Raw genomic sequence first — 21,946 nt, 5'->3', positions numbered from 1 at the left:
CAAGATTTGTTTTATCGCCTCTTGTGATCTGCTGCATCTGCTGCTTCTGATGGGAGAGGACCTTGTTTATGGCACAGGGTCTTAGCATAGTCTGAGGACGAATGCCCTGTTGAGTAAATGAGCTTGCCTTTGTAGAAAATGTCGACGACCGAGATTAACTCTGTTGCCCTTGTCGGCGGCCGGTATGGTTGAAACAGCAGAGAAGCTCATTGTGAAATAAAACAACAATGAGTTGAGGTTTTCTTGAGTTGTGTTGAGTGGTGTTTGGAGATTTGAAACGGGTTTTGCAGATTTTGCAGATTCTTCGGTGGACAGTGGTGAAATTTGATGAAAAAATGAAAGAGAACCGACATAGTTTTTTGTGTCGCTTCCCATAGACGGCGCCAAATGTTGATGCACAAAACCGGAGGTCTTTGTACAACGTAAATCCAATCGTGAATCTGCACGTAATGTAAATAACACAAGATGTATCGTGGTTCACCCCAATGTTTGAGCTACGTCCACACTGATTATTGTATTTCTCTGAGAGGTGAGGGGATTGTGGGGGGGGGGGGGATAGCAGAGGGAGCTTCTTTATCAGAGTGAGAGCTTTGAGATGGAGCTTAAGGCCTAAGGATTGGCCTCCCCCATTGTGAGGGTGAGGAGGCCCTTTTATAGAATAAGGGCTCCTCCCCTAATTACATATTTGCCCCTTCCTTTATTACATAATTACATTTAAGTCCCTCGAGTATTTATACGAGGTCTAAATACGAGGCCCTAAATATGGTATAAACAGTGTCTATCTGTCTCTGTCGAAAAACAATAAAAGAAAGTAAGTCTCCAATTATAATCATCTCCTATTCCTCCAAACTCCAAATCAATATGATTAGACGAATACGACCTTAGCAAAAGGTTAGCCTCCGCTCTCCACATAGCACATAAACCCCCGGACCTTCCCGAACTTGGAACTGTAAACACAAAATCAAATTTCAACTGTGATTTTAACCTTTCCATATGCTCATTCGAGCTTTTTGTTTCACACAAAAAAATCACCATGGGATCTTTAAAGAGAACAAGTCTCTTAAGCGCCTGAATTGCCCCGAGGTTCCCAAGCCCTAGCAATTCCAGCTAATACAACTCATTGGACTTGGCGGGGTTAATCTCTGTCAGCCTCTATCACTATAGAACTCATTGAAATAGAAGCAGCATGCTTCTTTGTGACCGGGAGCAGCCCCTTCTCTTCCTTCTCACGCTGTCCTATTTTTCCCAACTCCGGGAGCAGCCCCTTCTCTTCCTTCTCACTCTATCACTATAATTTTGATGTACATGTATTTCTCTTTTTTTTTTGGGTGACAATACATTCCAAATATACTGAAAAATAATACAATATTGAGAAGGCCAAAGTATAGCTCAGACTAATTGAATTAAAAAAAATTTAGCCTTCCAATATTCAAGGCTAAAATGACACGAGCTATATTTAGCTCCAATGGCGAAGATGACTCAAGTATTGTCAAAAGAAACGAAGTCAGTTTACCTACAGCAGTTCCGAATCTTTTTTTTTTTTTTTTTTTTTTTTTGTGGACAAGCAACAATAGATTGATATTTTATTAATCATCTCAAACAATAGATAGGTGTCAATTGGGTATAAAACTCCAATAGTAAACCCCTAAGCAGCTAGCACATGTATGTAAACTTCACAAGCCACCCAGACAAAACTGTCATAAGATGATAGTTATAATAGACTTGTATTGGCAACTGTAAAAAGGTCACCGTTGAATAGCAAGGCCACATAAAGTCATTGCGGAAACGAGACCACATAAAGTCATCGTAGGTAGATGAGACCACATAACACATCGCTAAATGTGAAAACCATATCCAGGCATCGTTGTAGCGAGGCCACAACACTCGCTAGGTGAGACGACATAACTAACTACGCAAAACTAAATTAAACTAAGCTAAATCAAACTAAACCAGACTACTCCAAACAACTACTCTGAGAGCGCAACTACATGTCGACTAATTCGTGGAGGAATACGAAACTCAGACAAAAGCCACCTGCAATGGCACAAAAATGGGTCTGCACCCTCAACAATTCAAAACAAACGGCAATTCCGAATCAATTTCTACGTTCAAAGGAGTATGTCTGTTAAACCAGAAATGCATGGAAGGAAAGATTAAAAAAATTCAAATTCGGAAAGCAGAAACAGACGTACTCTTTTTTTGGTAATGAGAATGTATTTCATTTAACAACCCAATAAAGTATAAATACAAGAACAAACTTTGTTTATAAAGTAGCTTAATCATATATTCAAGGACCGAAAATGTGGAACTTTATTCATTCATATTATATCCTCACCAACTGAAGGTACATAATTCCCACTAATTCTTGGCAAACCAAAGCTAAGTGCACTGCTGCCTAACCAGCATCATACAATAATTAATACTTCTAATTATTTTAAACTTGTAATTAATTTAATGCCCTCCTAATCGAGCTGAATGTCTGACGGATATGCAGCCCCAGCCTCCCAATCAGCAGGGATGACTTTGGTTGCCTGCATCCAGTCCACCTCTGCAGTTGCCCTGCCACTCACTATTTGGAACCTCAAGGAAAAGGCACCAGTTGGTGGGTTTTGAAGGTCCCACACTGCTCCATATACTCTCCTCATTGGCCTCCATTGCTGGTTATCCTCCTGCCCCAACAAAGGAAAGACTTGTTCGTCATCACGTGTGTAATGTTACACAAATCACATTCACGGAATAATTGTACTTCTAAACAGTTTGACAAAAGAACATCACTGTTCATTTTTGAATCACGTTGTATATCATATATTCCTCATTCGTACTAATAATAGAGACGCGAACGATCAGTCACTTGAATTAGCGAGTCTCACCTGTTTTAGAGATGGGATTTACAATATGACGTGTAAATACATTTGAAATAGTGTATGCATATGTGCTACCATGGTAATTTGCATTTCAAATATTGAGTTGGACTTGAATTTTTACCTGCAAAACCTCAACTGCTGTGATTTCATTTATCCCAGATACATACTGAATGACTAAGGCAAAGTAAAATGGATATTTACTGCCTTCATGGACTTTGAACACAAGTCCTTTACCAGAGAACCTGCAAGCGACCCTTCTGTATTCGATTTCAACGACACCGGAAGCAAATAAAACTTCAGATGAAGCTGGACTGTTTGCCAACTTTGCATAAGATCTTGGGCTGAAGATGAAGTCAGTTCTGTCGCCTTCGCCGTGGTCTGTCACCACCGTAGTTACCCCATCACTGCTGCAATGCTGAGGGATCTTGCACCTCACCTGATGAAACCAAACTCAAAATTAACTACTATACTTAACTAAGCAAGTTAATTATACTTTAATGAAGGCAGCAGGCGTGATTAATTGTTTATTCTTACTGCTAATCAGCATGATTATTACTTGTTCACATACTAAATTATTGAAATTTTTTGAGGAAGTCGATGTACCTGGTAGCATGCACCACAGCCAGTTCCATTCCTGTACAGCCTAGAAACTGCGGATACTTGACCGTCGTTGACCTTTGTTCCATATTCTCCAAACCCACAAGCTCCAGCTGCAACAGTATACCGTCGTGAATATAGACCATAATGCAAAAATACTATAGTGCATGCATGCAAATGTTCTGTTGTCAAACTGTCAAACAACTTAACTAACGTGGATATGTTGATGGACAGTGAATCTAAACCATTAATCATGTTGAAGTTATTTTGAATGTGAGTGTGAGTACGCTCACATTCTAGCAATGTCAACATGCTTCTGTTAATACAAGTCTGGTAAGAGAACATTACTCTACTGTATATGTTCAATATATTTCTTTTTCATGATAAGCTGACATGTTATTTTATCACACCATCAATCAAAATCATATGCTCAAACATGATTCTATTCGATTAATGCTCTAGCAACATAACTACGATACATACACACATATAGATATAATATATATAGTGAGAAGGCTATACATACTTGGGTTCCCGTAGCAATCTGGGCTACCATAATATGTTGCTCTAGAGGATACATATGTGTATTGAGAGGTACATAGAGCAGGCAAGAGTACCGTGATACAAAGAAACCAAGTTATGTGCTTAAGGAAAAACTCCATGTTTCTGTATGAAACAGTTTTTCCTAAACAATGCAAGTAAGTTAATTACGAAAAGTAAGACGATAATCAGATAGATTCAGCAAATGAGTTTAGGAGGGTTGTGAGAGCAAAGGTATCGTAGTACCAATATTTATAGTCGAGGCAGGGGGAGGGTGCATGCTGAGGTGGTACATACCTTTTTCTTCCACTTTGGAACTACAGCGTGAAAAAGAAATAGGAGAGCTCTGGAGTTTTGGATTAGATTGATAACGTGTACTTGAACGTGGGAGTTGGGACCTTCGATATTGATCTTTTTTGGAAGCCGGGACCGACACCAGTCTCGTTCTACAGGAGATATTTTCTCTTACAATTAAGACATAATTTCAATTGGGACACATGCTTAATAAATGGTGTTGCATGTTCTAAAGTGAACCACTAGTCTAATAGACGTTTGCCACGTAGTAAATTAGTGACAAGAGTATCTCTTGTCCCACAGTCTCACTCTGAAAAAGAGACCTGTCTCTGATATATTGGACAGCTGCCTAATGTAATAAGCCTCGTCTTATCATTATTAAGTTCATCAAACATGAAATACGACCAATTTAAATAGTGTTGTCCTGTCTAGTCAGCCTTGGTCTTAGCACAAAGGATGTATAAAAACATACTACTATGTGTTAGTGGAAGGGAATATTATAGATTCACAAATAGCCTAGCTGAACTTTTTCTCTCGTTCCTTGTATCTGCAAGTTTAATTAAGGTTTTCTTAAACTATCATTACATTTGGGACCATTCTCCTTAGCTGTGTAGGTTGGCCGAAAGCCAATAATTTTGCACCTTGTGTGCGAATTATTAGAAATTTAATAGTGTAATTGATCATCTCTATATGGTTGTAATTAATCGCGTAATGAGAGAGATAATTTACAATCATTGACAATGAAGTATTCCTAGAGAAAAAAAAAACCAAAGCTTCCAAAGAGGGGAAGGATTGTTTCTAAATTTTGTAGCAGCAAATAACAAGTCCGTTGTGATGACATAGTCTGAACTATGCTTAATTTTCAATACACAATCACCTCTAGTTTGCTCATCCCTCGTTCCAACCCTTCTCCGTTCTCTAAGTTTTTTGTTTCCTCTACCTTTATTTCTATCGCCGATTTGGAGAACTTCAATGTGATATTTGCCCATTTATTTTTTTGGAGAAGAATTCTCTCTCCTCCAAATTTCTCTCTTCTCTATTCCCTTTCTATTTAAATGGTCACAATTTAAGCTATGTCAACATCTTGTGTTGACTTCTTTATAGAGAAAGAAAAAGAGGAAAGTGAGAGAGGAGGGGACTGGAGGGAAGGGGATTTGGAGGGAGAGAATCTCACTCCTTATTTTTGGCCGACTTAGTCTGATGACAACTACTAATCACTATTAGGCGACTCTTTTTTGCTATTATGCGGAGTTAAATAATTGGGGATTGACTTTTCTCTATATCCTTCTTTTGTTCTATACGTTCTTCACGGCTAGATGTGATGCGTTCAATGGATGCGTGGCTTCAATTTGTGGTGATGGTTATGATTTAAGGTTATGGATTCATTTAGGGTTTTGGGCTATGCAGGTACATGTGGTTTATGCTAGATTTTGGTATTTCGGATTTTTTTTAGTTGTTTAGTTGAGTCTTTTCGAGTTATTGCTTTTGCAGTTATGTTGGAAACTGTAGTATCACTCTCCAAAGTATGTCACATGCAAGTCACGTGACCTACATTGATGAAAAATTGAATAAAATAGTTTTGAATCTTAAAATAGAAAAATTAACAATTTTTAATGAATTTAACAATTTATATTTTCAAAAAAAAAAAAAAAAAAAAATTTAAAGACTTAATTTTCATTCGGATAATAACTCGAGTGGTCAATTTCAATTCAACTGGAAACTAGTATATGATCCAAGAGAATGTAATTGGTGTTTTGGGTCAAATACTGAGAGCTATGGGATATAAATACGTGGATTAATTGAAACCCACCAAAGCCATCATCATGTTTGGTTGGAACGCACTGGCCGCAAGTAGGTCTATCAGATTCAGACCAACTCGAATTACTAAAAACTAAGCCACCAACCTCTAATTGCGTGTCAAAGTTTAAGATTAGAGGAAGAGCACTTATATTTCCCATAGCAAATTGCGTTTAGGTTTTTGACCCGTTTGGCCTCAACCAACCAATACAAGACAAGTTTATTTGAAAATGTTGATGATTCTCCGCCTTGGAGGCGAGTGGCGAGAAGAAAAAGGTAAAGACTTAAAATTGTGGTAGGTTTCGAGTTTGATTTCTTCTGATTTGAAATTATGATATGGTAACAAGTTAATAACAAAAGGTGATTATTCATTTCATTCATTAACTTAACCATTAATCGTAATTAAACATGCTACCTTCAATCGAGTTTGGTTTTCATTCAATCAGAAATCGACCAACATCTTTAACTACACCAACACCAAAAGGCAAAACACTTGCCTCATTTTTTTTCAACTGGTTCTACACATGGTTCTTTGTGCTCGATACAATTTAAGCTATGTATTATGCATTCCTTTGCTGCACTGAAAAATGTGTTACCACTTGGAAGCTGGATGCTCAGATTTTCCCGTGCATGGTGCGAATCTTGCCTGAGCATTCTCGAAGACAATCACCGCATAAACTTCAATCTGAAAAAGTTGATCTGAAATCATAAGTTTGCATGCACAACACACAATGAGACATACAATCGTCAACACAAATTTAGAACATGTAAACTTACTTGCATCAACAGAATGCATTGACATCAACTAGTCTTTGATTAAAGTATTTAGCATTTGCTGCATGGACATAGACAATTTGTGCTGTTTTGACATCAGCTACTTTTTAATTAGCACCTTAGACAAAAGCATAGTCTCTGACCTAAGCTCGTTGATCCAGAATTTATAATACAATTACGTAACAACGGGCAAGACAGAATTCACTAACCCAGTAACAACAGACTTGTATCTCAACTACAATGACGCAAACTTTCTAAACACGTATTAACTAATTTGTTCACAATGATTACACCATGGCTCCAGAAGGGAGTTCCAACTCAAAGAAAGTGACTTTCACAATAAATTGGGCTAAAAATGGACATTACTTGCATAAATGGGGCAGCCACTGAGAGCAAATAATGGAAGAGAAACTGTAGATACAATCCACTAAAATAAGTGTACGGTTCATATCCCCACATCTTCCACTTCCTAACATCTCTCTCTTACACTTGTAAATTGGGTTAAAAGGGAAAGGGCAAAAAGGTGATGCTGTTGGAGATGAAACCAAAATTACTAGCAATGAAAGATAATGTCCACAAAATCCTCACATCAGTCATCTTCACTCCCAAATTTACCAATCAACAAACGAAAAAAAGGCAAATATAAACTGTAAAGCAAGCGTCAACCCACAACTTTAGCCAGCACCTCTGCCAAGTGTCTCCTTACTGAATCTTACGGAGAAATAGTGGTAAAGGTGGTATGGACATGAAAAGAACAAGCAATTACTTTGCAATTCCAGAACCAACTTGTCCTCAGACTAGAACAACGGAGTGGTTGAGAATTGAAGCCAGGAGAGATTGTGAGTAGTGAAATTTTGAAAAGGCATAGAAATGAGACCAGAGAGAGAAATTTCCTAGTCAACAGAAAGTATCGATCCAAAAACCCAGTTACTCTTCCATACTACGATTTTCAGATTATTATGGCCATCGTACCATAACATATGAGGTGGTTCCATCTTAGCTAAAAAGAGAAGTAAAATGTCGATGTTGTGGTATGATGTTATATGGTACCATCCAAGAACATGGAGTTTTCCAACCTCACCAGGGGTTGGTGTGGCTGAGGGAAAGGGGAGTACTTTATCAAATAACCAGAACTTAAACATGTAAAAAGTCTAACAACTAATCATAAGCATCGTTAATAAGTCCGAAAGCTTAGGACAATTGCTGACTACAGTACAAGGGAACTTTGAGATTCATACTCCAACATTAGCATTGGTAAATAAATGTCAATGTAATGAAAAAACGGAAATGAATCATCCCATAACATACAATCTGACATTAGCTTGTTATTGCCCTGTACCTGAATATTCCTTCTGATAAGAATTCAAGTCTTCCTATGGAATAAGTTGTGCTTTTTTAAGGTCTGAGACAACTCCCCTGTCTACAGTACTCCTTTCATTGTACAGTACCTGGAAATTAATTTGAAAATGGATGACATAAGTTTGTTATGAGTTAGACTACAATGTATAAACTCATTCTATTTGAAATACCTTGTCAATGATGCCATATTCAACTGCCTCACTTGGACTAAAATATTTTGGACGCCTAATGTCTGCTTCAATTTGCTCAGTTGACTTTCCAATATGCTTTGCGAAGAGCTTAACCTAAAACATAAATCAGACAAAAAACACACTGAGTTGATAGGTGACCTAATGCACTTCTTTTGTTGGTATGTAAGTCAATTTCTACGCTCAAATGCAAAGTTCTATACAATTTGTCACTTCTATACTCACAATACATACCACAATTAGTCATTTGTGTACTCACTTCAAGAATAACATTTTACAATAAGTTAACTTTAAAAGGAAAAGGCGGCTCCTCTCCATGTAGAAGATTGTGTTAGTTCTTTCTCTTTTGATCGATAGATTTGTTCCATCCCTCCATGTCAATTTCTACTTTCAGGGGTGTGCAGTGTCTAACACTGGAATGGACATGACTTGCGTAGGACATGAAAAAATACATATTTTGGAGTGTCCTTTGATTTTATTGACCATTTGCTTCTGGATACAGCTGGGACACGGTTAGGATACAGTTGTCTGTTTGTAATTATTTGAAAACTACATAGGTCAAATCTTAGTTTTGAAAACTGTAGTGTCAAATTATAGTATTAAAAAGATATGTTAAAGACCCAACCATCTCCCTATTCCTTCTCTCTGTATGAAAACCAAACAGGGACCTAGCGTTTTTTACTTTGTTGTGGAACTACAGGAGAAAGCCTGAGAAAGCTCCTAGAACTGAATGAGATGAGGAGACTAGAAGAGTGTACTGTAACTGACTCTATTCACCTTCTTTCTTGCATTTGCTGCACCAGCACCTTCTATCTATATTATTTTGTGTCATTTATTATATTTAAAGCTATATTATTGTTAATTTATGATTATTGTTGTTTAAGGGTTTATTACCGTCCTTGCCATATCCATGTCCAAATTTTTGGAAATTATCCCTGTCTTATCCCGGAACCCATAGATGACGACTGTGAAGTAGAAGCTGGAATTAATTAAGTCTTTCTTTTTTCTTCTTTTCGTTTACATTCCCATAAATTATTACACCTGAGCTATTTTTTGAACTTGTACACAGAGTAAACTAATTCCTTGTTTAATATAAAATTCCAAAAATCAATACACATCCAAGATAAAACATATCACACCTGCTACAGAAAAGAGAAAATGGAAGAATAGAAATGAACTGAGCTAAAGGAAAATATCTACCATTCTTTGAAAATTATGAAAAACCATAAACATCTAACCAGCAATTGAACTAGTCAATGAGAGCAGAGTTAAGAACGGGAAGAAATATGTTTGTGACCACTAATCTTACCAACTCATCTTTAACATTCCTCACTTCCCTTCTTGCGAGTTCAATATCTGTTGCTTGGCCTTGAAACCTTGCAATCGGCTACAGAGAGATAAAGAAAGAAGAGAAAAGTTCAGGGAAGAATTTAATACATGTATAAGTTCCATTTAACCAGATAAAAAGTACAAATCCCAGCCTTCACAGTAAAAATCAGGAAACACATTAGATAATACACCGTCATGAAACTCAACAAATTAGTGATAAAGATCAAACCTGCTTCATCATGATTGTTGATGAGGGTAAAGCAGAACGGTTTCCCTTTGCACCAGCAGCTAAAAGTAAGGCAGCTTCTCCCCAAGCATTACCGACACAAAGAGTAAATATAGGAGGCTTGACATACCTGCAGTGAATAGAAATTAAGTTTAACCATTAGGGCAAAAATTCAGATCATCTCTAATATTCAGTGAATACAAACTAGAACTGATCAACACGATAATATAATCATAATGCATGAAATAACAGAAGAACGTAAGATGGATAACCTCATGACATCATATATTGCAAAAGCCTCTGTTTCATAACCCAACTTCTCACCGCCCTGAAGAATACAAGATAAGAGTCATATAATATGGAATAAAAGAAGAAACAAGGTGCCATTTTTTAAAATCTTCATTGTTCACAGTAAATGCACCCTTGTTTCGGTCAAAGTAGAAAGCGGTAGAAAAAAGGATTACAACTCAAGTAGCAAGTTATCTATCCTAAGACAACTACTGTCAAATTGATTAAACAGCATGGCTACCGCAAAAGAACTTGAATTATAATTACAGTTACAACTGAGGAAGAAGTCATGCAAAAGCAAACAAAAATTATAAAGGATAAGAGAAAATTGAAAGTGTAGTTACAAGTTACACATTATTTAACTATTCTTTCTAAAGAAGATTATCGGATGATAATACTGCTGCCACCAATGAAGGCATTACCATACAATCTCACAAACACCATAGTTGCACCACAAACCTTCTCCTTTGCAACCACCATAAGTTGGCATCGCCTATGATCGTATCAGAACTACCATTTAAATATATTGGAAATTTGAAAAAATCCCATTAATGCTACTACAACTAAATCTAGCACCAACACCAAACATCTAAGCAACTGCTCGCTTGAGATATATCAGTACTACTACCAGACTCCCACACAAGTTATTTTCCTGTATTTACCGATAAATACACTCTCTAATTACTACCAACTGATGGACTGACCCATACCATATGAATAAGAGAAAAACATTGGATGTCCCTACAAAAGTTACAACAGAGGTGATGCCATTTTGTCATACGACCCTCCCCAAATCTACCTTTTTTACTATCAACGAACATTGGACCACTCGTATTCCAATTATCTCCTAATATCAAGACTTAATAATTAAAGTGCGGGTGTGCATTATTAACAAGTTATTTTCCTGTATTTACCGATAAATACACTCTCTAGTTACTACCAGCTGATGAACTGACTGATACCATATGAATAAGAGAAAAACACGGGCATCCCACAAAAGTCACATCAGAGGTGATGCCATTTTGTGATACGACCCTCCCCAGATCTACCTTTTTACAATCAACGAACATCGGACCAGTCATATTCCAATTATCTCCTAATATCAAGACCTAATAATTAAAGTACGGGTGTGCATTATTAACTTTGGTTGTGCTTCAAAGATGCCAATGTGTGAAACAAGCAGGCAATAAAACTAAAGCTGGCGGAAAATAAACGAAGGGTCTCGACTGCTGACCTTGGTTGTTCCAGTGGAATTTATGTACAAGTAAATGGGCTTCGTGTCGTCTTCGTACTGAAGGTAGAGAAACTCGGCAAGTATCAACTCCGTCACCGAAGGAACAAGTGACATGCCCAAGTACACTATTCGATTTTTGTACAGATATGATGCCAGGTCCGGAGGCGGCTGCTCCCATGCACTTCCTCTTTGAAATGGAATAACCTAAACTCACAAATTTCAATTCGACTCGAAAATTCAAACTTCACTTACCCAATAATCGAAACCAACATTACCCAAAATCTCAAATTCCATCCAGATAAATTTGGATTGAAAAATTTTCTGAAAAGGTAATTGGGGGGAGTACCATGGTGACGACGCCGCGTTTGGCTTTGGAGCCACGAAACGACGCCGGATTGGGGGAGGAAGGACGGAGCTTGTGGTCGGAGAAATCGGAGGAGAGGCTGTTGCCGGCGAAGGGAGAGAGGAAGCTGGTGGAGAGGGAAGCTCTGGGAAGGGAACGAGACGACGTCGGATGGGGGCGGGTAGTGTTTCGGGCTCGGCGAATGGTTGGCGTTGCTAACATGCAAGTGTGGGGCGCGAAGCTGGAAGCTGTGGTGGCCACCTCCATTGATGGTTTTCGAGCGGTCGTTCGGTGACTGGCGAACGCAGTAGCCAAGTGGAAGAGGAAGATATCGAAACCAATATGGAGTGGGGCTCGTTTGGTTTTTGGGTTCTAAAATGTTTAGCCCATTACATAGGAAATTCGAGCCCAATAATTTTTTGGCCTACTTGGATTATTAGTCTCCATCTTGATAAGGTAGTTGAAAGATTGCCCCGTGGTGAAATCTGTTACAGTTTAGGCCAACTGAAAATTTCGTTAACTCTTCGTTAATTATTAGCATGTGAGCCACACATATTAGGCTAAAACGGAACTCTATGTTAATTGTTAGCATGTGGGGCTACATGTGAGGCTAATTTTATCTCTGTAATCTCACATGCGAGCCTTTATCTATTAACAAATAATGGAGAGTTGACGAAATTTCATTTTTGGGCCTGAATCTTAACAGACTTCACAACAAGGGCTTAAATCCTAATTTTTTTTTTACCATAAGGGTTATCTTCCAACTATCCTATCAAATTAAACCTTTTTTAATATATAAGTATATATTTACTCTAAAAAGTGATAAAATAAATTGATATTAAATTTACACTCGTCATCCACGAAATCAGAACCTAAGACCTTTTACTCACATAAGACCCTCAACTTACAAATAAAGAAGGAAAAAAAAAATACTAAGTACGAGAAGTGGTAAAAGTCAAACTGTTTGGCTATAATCATCATGAAGATGTCAATCACCCAATTATAAATAACGTTTGAAATCTAATTTTATTTAAATCAGTGAGGAGGGAATCAAATTTGAGTTCTCTTTCAACATTATAGCCATCAAGATGAAGCTTATGTCTAAAATCAAAGCTATGAAACTCAAGCCAAATATCATAGTGATTTTCATTGCTCTAGTTTTCTCCAATTTTTATTTATTTTATTTTATTTTATTTTTATTTTTTGACAGGAAAAGAGAAAATTGTAGTCAAATTTGTATGTGTAGTGAAAATCCAGAATAGTTTCTTTTTACAGAACCCTTGAAACTTGAACAAATATCCAAAAAAGCCTTGACTGCATCGTCCAGTGATTTCCACACAACTATTATCTTGCCTTGTACACCGTGACTTATTTATGGCATTTGAATTGAGTACATCAAACAAGAATTCATTGACAACGATAAGCAAGGGCTTACAGAAGGAGAAAAGATGTGTGCAGAAATCTTTTCGCTTCGAAAATGCTTGCAAGGTTTCAAACAGTACAAAGAGGTATTTCACTTTCGACCAAACTTGTAATTAGATATGCTGGAAGGTTAAGAAAAGGAAAATGTACAATTTTCAGACCAAAAACACTGTATTTTATTTTGGCCAAAGGAAAAAGTTAGCTAATACCTCCAAGTCTAATAGAGAAAGGCTAGAAAGTACCCTTTGTGTAATATTTTCCAGTGTTGGTCCTATCTCAATACAAGCTAACAACCCTTCAAGTCCCTCCATCTTAGGTACAGTAGACCGGCTTGGTAGTGAGTGTAAGCTGCTGCCACAACCAAAATATGGAAAAGCTGGTGGCTGTGGCCAGCAATATCAAACTTCCCTGGTCTCCACCGCTCCGGTACCCTTGTAGCATAAATCAATGCCCCTAGTCCATAAAGAACCCCCATTAACACCTCATAGCCAGTAGTCTGGATGGCCTCTGGCTGATTCCTGAACACTATGAGCTTATGAACTAAAGGCACGACACCTGACACACCCATCACAAAGAAGAGAGAAGCACGATAGACACGAAACTTGGGTCCTTGAAAAAACGGGAGGAGGGAGAAAACAATGGTGGTGATACCTAGCACTGTTATGAAACTTAAGTAGAGGTTACGAAAGAAGGGGTTGCACATGAAGGAGTAGTAGACTGGAGGGTAAAATGAGGTTGTGATGAGTGCAGCGATGCCTGCATAGTCACATCTGAGCACTATGTAGGAAAGGCGCGCTGAATGGCAAGCAAGGAGATGACATGTACTGCTGGCCAGCAAGCAGAACATGGCTCCACCTAGGAATGCAAAGAAGGGCCACCTTGTTATGGATCGATTCATAAGGGGGGCCACCATGTTCATCACGTCATCTGTTACTCCATGCTGCAATTATTGAACAAACAACAAACATAAGGCTGGGAAACATGAAAACAAAAGGACTTCCAACTAAAAATTATTTTATCGTAGGGTATGTAGAACGAATTTTATTGAAAAGATTTCAAAGAAAAAATATGTATACCAGGTAACTCGGTAAAAATTTCATACATATAAGGGTAAGGAAAAGCGTGCAATAGCATTTGAAAACCACAAAAAGACATCTTTGCATCAGAGTTGCATTTTTTTAATAAAAGAGCAGGATAATACCAGAATAGAATTCTCTGTTTGATTGGCGTGGGAGAACCTGTCAGGCAAGCAATTGGCGAGAAGTTCCCTTATATTCCCTGAAACTGAGGAGAGAAAATCCATAGATGGAAAAGCTAGTGAAGGAAGGCAATTCAACAATTCTGGATGAATTTTGTGCAAATCAGCTCTTCTAATCATGTCAGACAAACGTTGCAGGGAAGACAGATCCATGAGGTCTGGAGCTTTTGTTGCTGTGTATATTGTTAGGAAAAGGAAAAGGAAGAACCCGATCAAATGCCTACAAAAAATGTGAAAAATGATTAAAAGCAATGGTCTTAAATTTCTTAAATTTAAAATGAGACAAGCAGCTTCCGAAAACAAAATAACCATTGGATTGTATACTGGTAATAAGTTTTAGGCACTAGAGTACTTACGTCCAGACATTAAGAGTCTCATTATGAATGGAGAAAATGCTTAGAAACACCTGCTTCAATGGCCATTCTGATCGGTAATAACCCAGAATGAACTCGTTGTCTCTTAAAAAACCAGGCAATGAATGGTATTCAATAAGCTGATACCTAACTTTCTTCCATAGTCTCTTTCCCTTTGCTTCCTTTAAACATGCTTCGTTTACATCTTCACAGTCAAATTGATTATCTAATGATCTTGTTTCTGCAACGAAAGAAACATTGAGCAGCATTTTCAAGCTAAACACATACAAGACTACAACTGAAGGTCTGACAAAAACCAAGTCCAACTGAAGGGAACATGCATAGTATGCACAAAATCTATAATCGTTTCACTCTTAGTTTTTAGTTTTCACCTTTTTGTTAGGAATAGAGGAGAAAAAACGGATGAACGAAAGTGGAGGAAGGGTGGTGGAAGGAAATGAAACAGATGTATAAGCAAAGTGAAAACTAAAAACTGGAAACAAGAATTAGCTTTTTTTATCTCTTCTAGTTTTTGTTTCCTACATTCTCTTTCATTTCTCGACCCCTCCCCATATACATTCCTTCTTGTCTCTATCAAGGGAGAAAAACAATGAAAACTAAAAATTAAAAACAAAATGATTATCAAACAGGCCCTAAGTAATACAAGTAGGGCTCCCTTGATCATTGATATGCAGGCCATCCACATTCTTGCTTTCCTCCGGGGTACATATGGCCGGCCCTTCGGGCGTCCCGGCAACACAAATATTGTTTCAAAGGTCCACAACATAATTTTTTTCCAATGCAATAAAGTTACATTGTGTCTATTTTTCATTGATAAAGGGATATTTCCATGGGTTTGCCTTTGTGTTTGCTCTAATATTGACATGATTATCCAAACCATATTGTTGGCTTTACAAGCAAGCATGATCCTTTTAATTTTACATAAGATTATCCAAGCCAAGATTTTTCTTGTGAAACTTAATGCCTTTTTCTCTTTTCTCCTCACCCATAACTACTAATTTTAAGATTAGCATTTCTAATCACAAGGATTATTCTAATCTTAAAGACATAACAAATTCTTTTGACATTTTCTCAGCACATTGATAGGATTCCCATGAAAATATACAAACAGAAAAACCGAGCCACAATTCAATCATTCATATGAGATGACTAAAATCCACACCCGATAATCAAAGCATTAATATTTGAGAGGAAAATTTATTACCTGATAATGGAGAATCACCACCCATGATCAAGATTCACAACTCAAAAGAGTTTTCCTAATTTTGTTTGGTTTTGGCGTCGATGGAAACAGTGGATAGTTTCTCGGGAAATGTTCTACTTTCCTGGGAAAATTGTCCGCAGAAAATTCCCCAAGAAAAAGTATAAAATTCAGACATTGAAATAGTTTGGGGAGATAATAAGGCCCCTCACGGGTTTGTCTCGCCAAGTGGCCACCTGCTAAAACACAAGAGATTATTGGTATTTTTAATTTAATTTGAGATATAAAAATTCTATATCCTATTTTACAATTTTAAGAAAGAAGTGATATTTACACATTCATTTTTGTTGCAGTCATATTTAGAATATGAATGTGATTGTGTAAATCCTAGTGTATTTAGAGATATCTTGGAATATTCTTCTTAGCCTATATTATCCTATTAGAGTTGTAATCCTATTACGGTAAAGATTTAACATATCATAATCCTACTATTATAAATAAAGGCACAATAAGGTGATACAACACACAACTCATAATTAAATCTCTCTCTTCTCTCTCTTGCCGCCGGCCTCTCTCCCTATCTAGTCCTCAATACAATTTAGTCCAATAGGCCTAACACGTTATCAGCACGCTCTTGCCAGCTGTTGCCATAAACTAAGGAACTGAAGGATTGTAGGAGGAGGATTTCTTCTGCAAAATTCAAAGGTTTTTATTTGTTTTCTGCTAATTAGATACGCTTAAAATAAAGTAAGATATTTGAAACGTCCACGAAACATGAAAACATTTCCCATGATGCATGAACCCTTTATATTTATATTTTCCCTTCGATATATATATATATATATATATATGCACACACACACACATGTTTCATGCATTACGCAATTATTATTTTGCTATGTGGAATTTGTGAGTCAAAGCATATAAATAAACTAGAAGCAATTTGGGTTTTTCATAAACCCTAGAAAAGTTGAAAAAAAAATCTGGGAATTATGCGACAATGTTGTGGCTCGTCGTCACTAACACCATCGTCGACCACCACAGCTGGCTTGCAACTCAGCAGTGTGTAGCACTCCACCAGGACAACGTCCTCTCGACATTAGGACCATGGCAGTAGCCCTTTGGGCTTTGCTGCGCTTACATGGACATGTCAGGGCTTCGGCCTGGTAGGGTTACACGAGCCTGCATCTCAGCCGAACTCCTAAGAAGGTTTGTAGCTATTCTTGGACATGTCTATGTGTCCCTAGCCCAACCTACCAACAGCCTTATGCTGCTGGGCTTACCCCGTGCCTTGTTTTTGGCCATTTTCAGCAGTTTTTGCTGCTGGGCTCACCTAGAGCACACTGCCTAGAGGCATGCAGCCCTCCTACGGCCCAATGACCTGCAGCCATGTTGTAGGGCCCATCCCCACATCACACCCAACCCACTTTTGGTTGGGCTACGTTATTTTTTCGACTCAATGCCAATTTTTGGCATCCCCGCATTCCAAATCAACAACAACAACAACAACAAAGTCTTTTCCCACTAAGTGGGGGTCAGCTATATGAATCCTAGAACACCATTGCGCTTAGTTTTGTGTGACGTCTTCCATTAGATACAAGTACTCTAAGTCTTTTCTTAGAGTCTTTTCCAAAGTCCTTTTAGGTCTTTCTCTACCCTTTCGACCCTGAACCTCTATCCTGTAATCGCATCTTCAAACCAGAGTGTCAGTAGGTCATCGTTTCACATTTCTAAACCACCGTAACTGATTTTCTCTCATCATTCCTACAATTTAAGCTACTCCTTCTTTACCTCAGATATTCTCATTCCTAATCTTATCCTTTTTCGTGTGCCCACACATCTAACGAAGCGTTCTCATCTCTGCTGCACCCATTTTATGTACGTGTTGATGCTTCACTGCCCAACATTTCATACCATAAAGCATTGCCAGCCTTATTGCCGTCTTATAAAAATTTTCCTTGAGCTTCAGTGGCATATGACGGTCACACAACATGCCGGATGTACTCTTTCACTTCATCCATCCAACTTGTATTCTATGGTTGAGGTTTATATCCAACTCTCTGTTCTTTTGCAAGATAGATCCTAGGTAGCGAAAACGGTCGCTCTTTGGTAAATCTTGATCTCCAATCCTCACTCCTAACTTATTTGAACCTCTGTTTGCACTGAACTTGCATTCTATCTACTATGTCTTTAACTGACTTAGGTGAAGACCTTTAGATTCCAATACTTTTCTCCAAAGGTTAAGCTTCGCATTTACTCATTCATGAGTTTCATCTATCAACACTATATCGTCTACGAAAATCATACACCAAGGAATATCATCTTGAATATATCCCCGAATTCTAATTCATGCCCAAATATTTTTTTTTGGGATACTTTAATTTCCGCTAATTAATTCTAATTTAATTATCACTTGGTTATCGCCAACCGAAACTAATATGACCAGTCTGTCATTATTTTGCTTCCATGATTGACCCAGTTTGGTCTCAATCTATTGAATTAATTAAAAGTGACATGCAGTCTATTAATCTGATAATTAATCCAAAATTATTGACTTGAAGATCACTTTTGGACATTAACAATTCAATAATTTATTTTTCTACTTTGAACCGTTGACATCCTTTTGTAGTCCCCAATCCCTCACACTTGAGTTCCCGAAGCAACTCAAATCCACTACACTTAAATCAGCGTATTGCATTCTGTGTTCTTGCAAGAACCTCTCCTTAATGAACTAATCATTCATAAAACTAAATTGAACATGTAGTTTCATATTTAGTGCCCTTGAAAGCCGAAGTTTTCATTCAAACTTACCACATGAAACTTGTAGCTTTCATACCAATACATGTCTATAAAACCTGAATGTTCTATGATGTATGTCTATGGCTTTCCATATGACTATAATGTTTTATTGACCCCTAATATGATTTGAAGCATCCACCGTTGGACCTTGCCACACCCCATCCTGCCCTCCCATTTTTTGGTGCTCCTGATGACAGTGGCAGGTGTCGTCAACGAGGTCGTCGTGAAGCAAAAGCTGAAGTGGGGCCCGAATGGTGTGCTGTCAAAAATTGAGGTCGATGAGCCAAGACAGTGGGGCCCGAATGGCGTGCTGTCAAAAATTGAGGTCGATGAGCCAAGACAAGGAAGTAGACGAAGGCAAGAGAGGATGCAGATGAGAGGAAGAAGGTGAGAGAGGACGCGAGCAGGATGAAGTGAGAGATTAGCTAGTGCCGTGGTTTTCGGGCGGCCTCGCTAAGACCGTCTAGAAACGACTTTAGTCAAGGTGAGTATCGTCTAATCTCACTAAGCTAATCCCGCATAATAACAAACACGATACTATACTACTAGTTAATCCAATCCAGTCCAATGACATCTAGTGAAGGCAAACAAACGCACCCTTAATGACTCATTTTAACACTCCCCTCAAGTTAGCACATATATTTCACACATGCTAAACTTGACAAGTGAGTCATTAAGCATCCTACTATCCACAACATGAGTAAGGACATCTGCAAGCTATTCCCAAGATTTTACAAATAGTATAGCCACAATCTTCTCAAGTTTCTTTTTAATAAAGTGTCTATTAACCTCCACTTGTTTTGTTCTATCATGTTGTACTTGATTGTTTGCAATGTCCTTGGCAGACTTATTATTACAATATAACTTCATTGCATCCTTCGGCTTAAATCCAAGTCCCCAAAGTAATTTTTGTAACCAAAATGGAGATATTTATAATTTGACTTACCAAATGGAGATATTTTAAGATTGAAGATTTTCTTGTTTGTATAATTGTATCATATAAACTCCTATGCAAAATAACCAGAATAGATTCCTCCATTTGTATGGTGTTCGATTCACATAATATCCTTATAATTTCTTATATTACAAATCATTTTGTAAAGACTATATCTACAAAAAATAAATTAAAATTAAGGTCATTTAGTCAATTAACGGTAGCAAATAAATAGACGGTTCATAATATTTTTATTGAAATCTTCTATTTGTTTTTGTATTATTTAATGACTAAAATGATTTCATGTTTCTTCTTTTTGTTTTTTTTTGTTTTTTGTTTTTGCAAAGATAATATTTATAGAGTGATTTATGATACTAACGGTTCCGATTATAAGTCCGAAATTTTTTGAATCAGACACAAAATAAATTGAGGATAGATTCTTTCTTAGCCATTGATGAGCTAAGTTAATTCTATAAAACAAGGATCTACTTGATACTCACTAGCAAGCAAGGTCCTAAATATTGATATTATCGGCGATGTTTCGCCGATAATATCATTTTTTTAGAGGACGATATTTTCACACATATCCACTTAATTATCGTCAATAATCGATATTTTTGTCGATATTATCGGAGACGATACTTTCAACATTTTAATACAATATTTGGGCAATATATCGATAATATCGTGAGAAGAAACCCAAAAATACTTGAAGGTGGGGAATTGACTTGGAGATGCTGTGGTTGAACACTCACCACCTCCAATCACCACGCTACTGCTTGGGGTTGGTGTCGTTGTTGCCACTGGAGTGGTCGTTTTGAGGGTTCCACAAGCAGGGCAGTAATTAGGAACCTTCCGTCCAGAAATTAAGAAATGAAAGGAAACAAAACAAAATGTGTTTGGATGGTGAGAAAATGTAGGAAAACAAAGGAAAGGAAAAACTGAAAAAAGAGGGAGGTGTGTTACGTTGGGTGGGTGGTAGGTAGTGCTGTCGGGTTCAATGAGCCAGCCTGCCTCTGTGGCGAGATGCCGGAGCACCTCGTTGATGTCGCCGCGGGGAGAGAGGCGGTAGCCGCCGTGCTTGCGTAAGCCGTGGAAGATTTTGGTGGTGATGGCCTTCCTCTGCCTCTCCTTCATCTTGGTCTTCTCTTTCTCGCTCTCGCTCCTCCCAATCCCACTCGTTCCCACCATTTCCTCTCTCTCTCTCTTCGCTTCTTCGTCTGCTCTCTGTTATCTCTTGAAGCTCAGTCAACAACGAAAGCTAAAGGCGTGAACTTTGATTTGAATCAGAGTTCAGTAGAATGGAGTTGGTGAGCATCGGATGGTCCGGGTGGGAGAAAAGTACACAGGTTGGATTGGACGGTGGTGATGGGTCCTAGGATTTACATGCGCTCCCTGTGTTTCTCTTTCTACATGACATGACATTACATGACAGCTTAAGAGAGAGAGAGAGAGAGAGAGAGAGAGAGAGGTGACACTTGCATCTTTCAATTTCACGCATAGAGAGGGGATTCGGGGGTTTGGGGTGTTAGTCTTATGCGCTCCTGAGAGAGTTTTTGAGAGACCGGATGCATGTTACAATTTGATTTGCCGTATTATACATTGGATAAACTAATCCGGCTCCACCAATTTAATACCTCTAACCCTCGCTAATTGATACCCTAAAAAACCTCAGTATAATTGGCTATCACAATGGTAGAGAGATGTGTTGCCCTTGCACTACGATGTGGATTCAAATCTTGTTGGTTACCTAATCTAGGATAAATTTCTATATTTAAAAAAAACACCAAGGGGATTCGAACCCCTCCCATTTTACACTTACTCTACACATAGAGATGATGAAGATAGTGAAAATTTTGAACCTCATAGGAACTCTATGTGGTACTACTAAGTCACACGTGTATCTTACCATGCAATGTATAAATTGTAAAATATTGTACTAATTCATTATATATAAATGATTATGATGTGTTTAAACTTCTTTCATTAATTACTACATATTTTCTACACTCACAATGTTTGACAGCTCGCTATATAATCAACTTAAATCAGTTAAATCCATCATGCAATGCATTTCCTTCCAATTTTTTGTGATAAACTAATAGATAATTGACTAAATAAACAT

General features: G+C 37.8%; 4 protein-coding genes across 7 annotated transcripts; all 4 read right to left on the bottom strand.

Moving 5' to 3' along the window:
- Positions 1-2,286: 2,286 nt before the first annotated feature.
- On the bottom strand, positions 2,287-4,242 carry LOC126625179 (expansin-like B1). Its single transcript, XM_050294258.1, has 4 exons — positions 3,988-4,242; positions 3,468-3,574; positions 2,986-3,300; positions 2,287-2,669 (listed from the first exon to the last, which is right to left on the bottom strand). Exons 1-4 carry the CDS (start codon positions 4,121-4,123, stop codon positions 2,463-2,465), a joined length of 765 nt encoding a protein of 254 aa, XP_050150215.1. The 5' UTR covers positions 4,124-4,242; the 3' UTR covers positions 2,287-2,462.
- A 2,262-nt stretch (positions 4,243-6,504) lies between these two features.
- On the bottom strand, positions 6,505-12,173 carry LOC126626127 (ATP-dependent Clp protease proteolytic subunit-related protein 4, chloroplastic-like). 4 transcript variants are annotated; one of them, XR_007624578.1, is made up of 9 exons: positions 11,837-12,173; positions 11,491-11,694; positions 10,241-10,296; positions 9,972-10,098; positions 9,723-9,800; positions 8,396-8,509; positions 8,206-8,314; positions 6,870-6,951; positions 6,505-6,777 (listed from the first exon to the last, which is right to left on the bottom strand). XR_007624578.1 is itself a non-coding variant. In XM_050295349.1 (8 exons), the coding sequence occupies exons 1-7, from the start codon at positions 12,098-12,100 to the stop codon at positions 8,240-8,242; spliced, it is 918 nt and encodes a 305-aa protein (XP_050151306.1). In that variant the 5' UTR covers positions 12,101-12,173; the 3' UTR covers positions 6,505-6,791; positions 8,206-8,239. The 4 variants fall into 4 exon arrangements, 2 of the variants coding, with proteins under 2 accessions (XP_050151306.1, XP_050151304.1); XR_007624577.1 differs by having other exon boundaries at positions 6,870-6,927; XM_050295349.1 differs by lacking the exon at positions 6,870-6,951 and having other exon boundaries at positions 6,505-6,791.
- Positions 12,174-13,284: 1,111 nt separating this feature from the next.
- On the bottom strand, positions 13,285-16,293 carry LOC126626126 (heptahelical transmembrane protein 4-like). The gene is made up of 4 exons (XM_050295346.1): positions 16,092-16,293; positions 14,870-15,107; positions 14,457-14,733; positions 13,285-14,195 (listed from the first exon to the last, which is right to left on the bottom strand). Exons 1-4 carry the CDS (start codon positions 16,114-16,116, stop codon positions 13,542-13,544), a joined length of 1,194 nt encoding a protein of 397 aa, XP_050151303.1. The 5' UTR covers positions 16,117-16,293; the 3' UTR covers positions 13,285-13,541.
- A 4,119-nt stretch (positions 16,294-20,412) lies between these two features.
- LOC126625411 (protein BZR1 homolog 2-like) lies at positions 20,413-21,012 on the bottom strand. The gene is made up of 2 exons (XM_050294511.1): positions 20,788-21,012; positions 20,413-20,673 (listed from the first exon to the last, which is right to left on the bottom strand). Exons 1-2 carry the CDS (start codon positions 21,010-21,012, stop codon positions 20,413-20,415), a joined length of 486 nt encoding a protein of 161 aa, XP_050150468.1.
- Between the last annotated feature and the right edge of the window lie 934 nt (positions 21,013-21,946).

This window comes from Malus sylvestris, chromosome 6 (genome assembly GCF_916048215.2).
Source record: "Malus sylvestris chromosome 6, drMalSylv7.2, whole genome shotgun sequence".
NCBI lineage: Eukaryota > Viridiplantae > Streptophyta > Magnoliopsida > Rosales > Rosaceae > Malus > Malus sylvestris.
Note: the sequence above shows the minus strand (reverse complement) of the source record. Positions and strands in the feature narration are given on the sequence as shown.

Coding starts and splice junctions, on each gene's coding strand:
- LOC126625179 (XM_050294258.1), bottom strand. CDS start 4,123: ATGGAGTTTTTCCTTAAGCACATAACTTGGTTTCTTTGTATCACGGTA. Junction 3,301..3,467: donor GCTGTGGTGCATGCTACCAG/GTACATCGACTT, acceptor TGGTTTCATCAG/GTGAGGTGCAAGATCCCTCA. Junction 2,670..2,985: donor CAGCAGTTGAGGTTTTGCAG/GTAAAAATTCAA, acceptor TTGTTGGGGCAG/GAGGATAACCAGCAATGGAG.
- LOC126626127 (XM_050295349.1), bottom strand. CDS start 12,100: ATGGAGGTGGCCACCACAGCTTCCAGCTTCGCGCCCCACACTTGCATG. Junction 10,297..11,490: donor ATTCCACTGGAACAACCAAG/GTCAGCAGTCGA, acceptor TGTATTCTTCAG/GGCGGTGAGAAGTTGGGTTA. Junction 8,510..9,722: donor GGAATGTTAAAGATGAGTTG/GTAAGATTAGTG, acceptor TTTATGTTTTAG/GTTAAGCTCTTCGCAAAGCA.
- LOC126626126 (XM_050295346.1), bottom strand. CDS start 16,116: ATGGGTGGTGATTCTCCATTATCAG. Junction 14,734..14,869: donor GAGACTCTTAATGTCTGGAC/GTAAGTACTCTA, acceptor CATTTTTTGTAG/GCATTTGATCGGGTTCTTCC. Junction 14,196..14,456: donor AAACAGAGAATTCTATTCTG/GTATTATCCTGC, acceptor CAATAATTGCAG/CATGGAGTAACAGATGACGT.
- LOC126625411 (XM_050294511.1), bottom strand. CDS start 21,012: ATGGTGGGAACGAGTGGGATTGGGAGGAGCGAGAGCGAGAAAGAGAAG. Junction 20,674..20,787: donor CTACCTACCACCCACCCAAC/GTAACACACCTC, acceptor TCTGGACGGAAG/GTTCCTAATTACTGCCCTGC.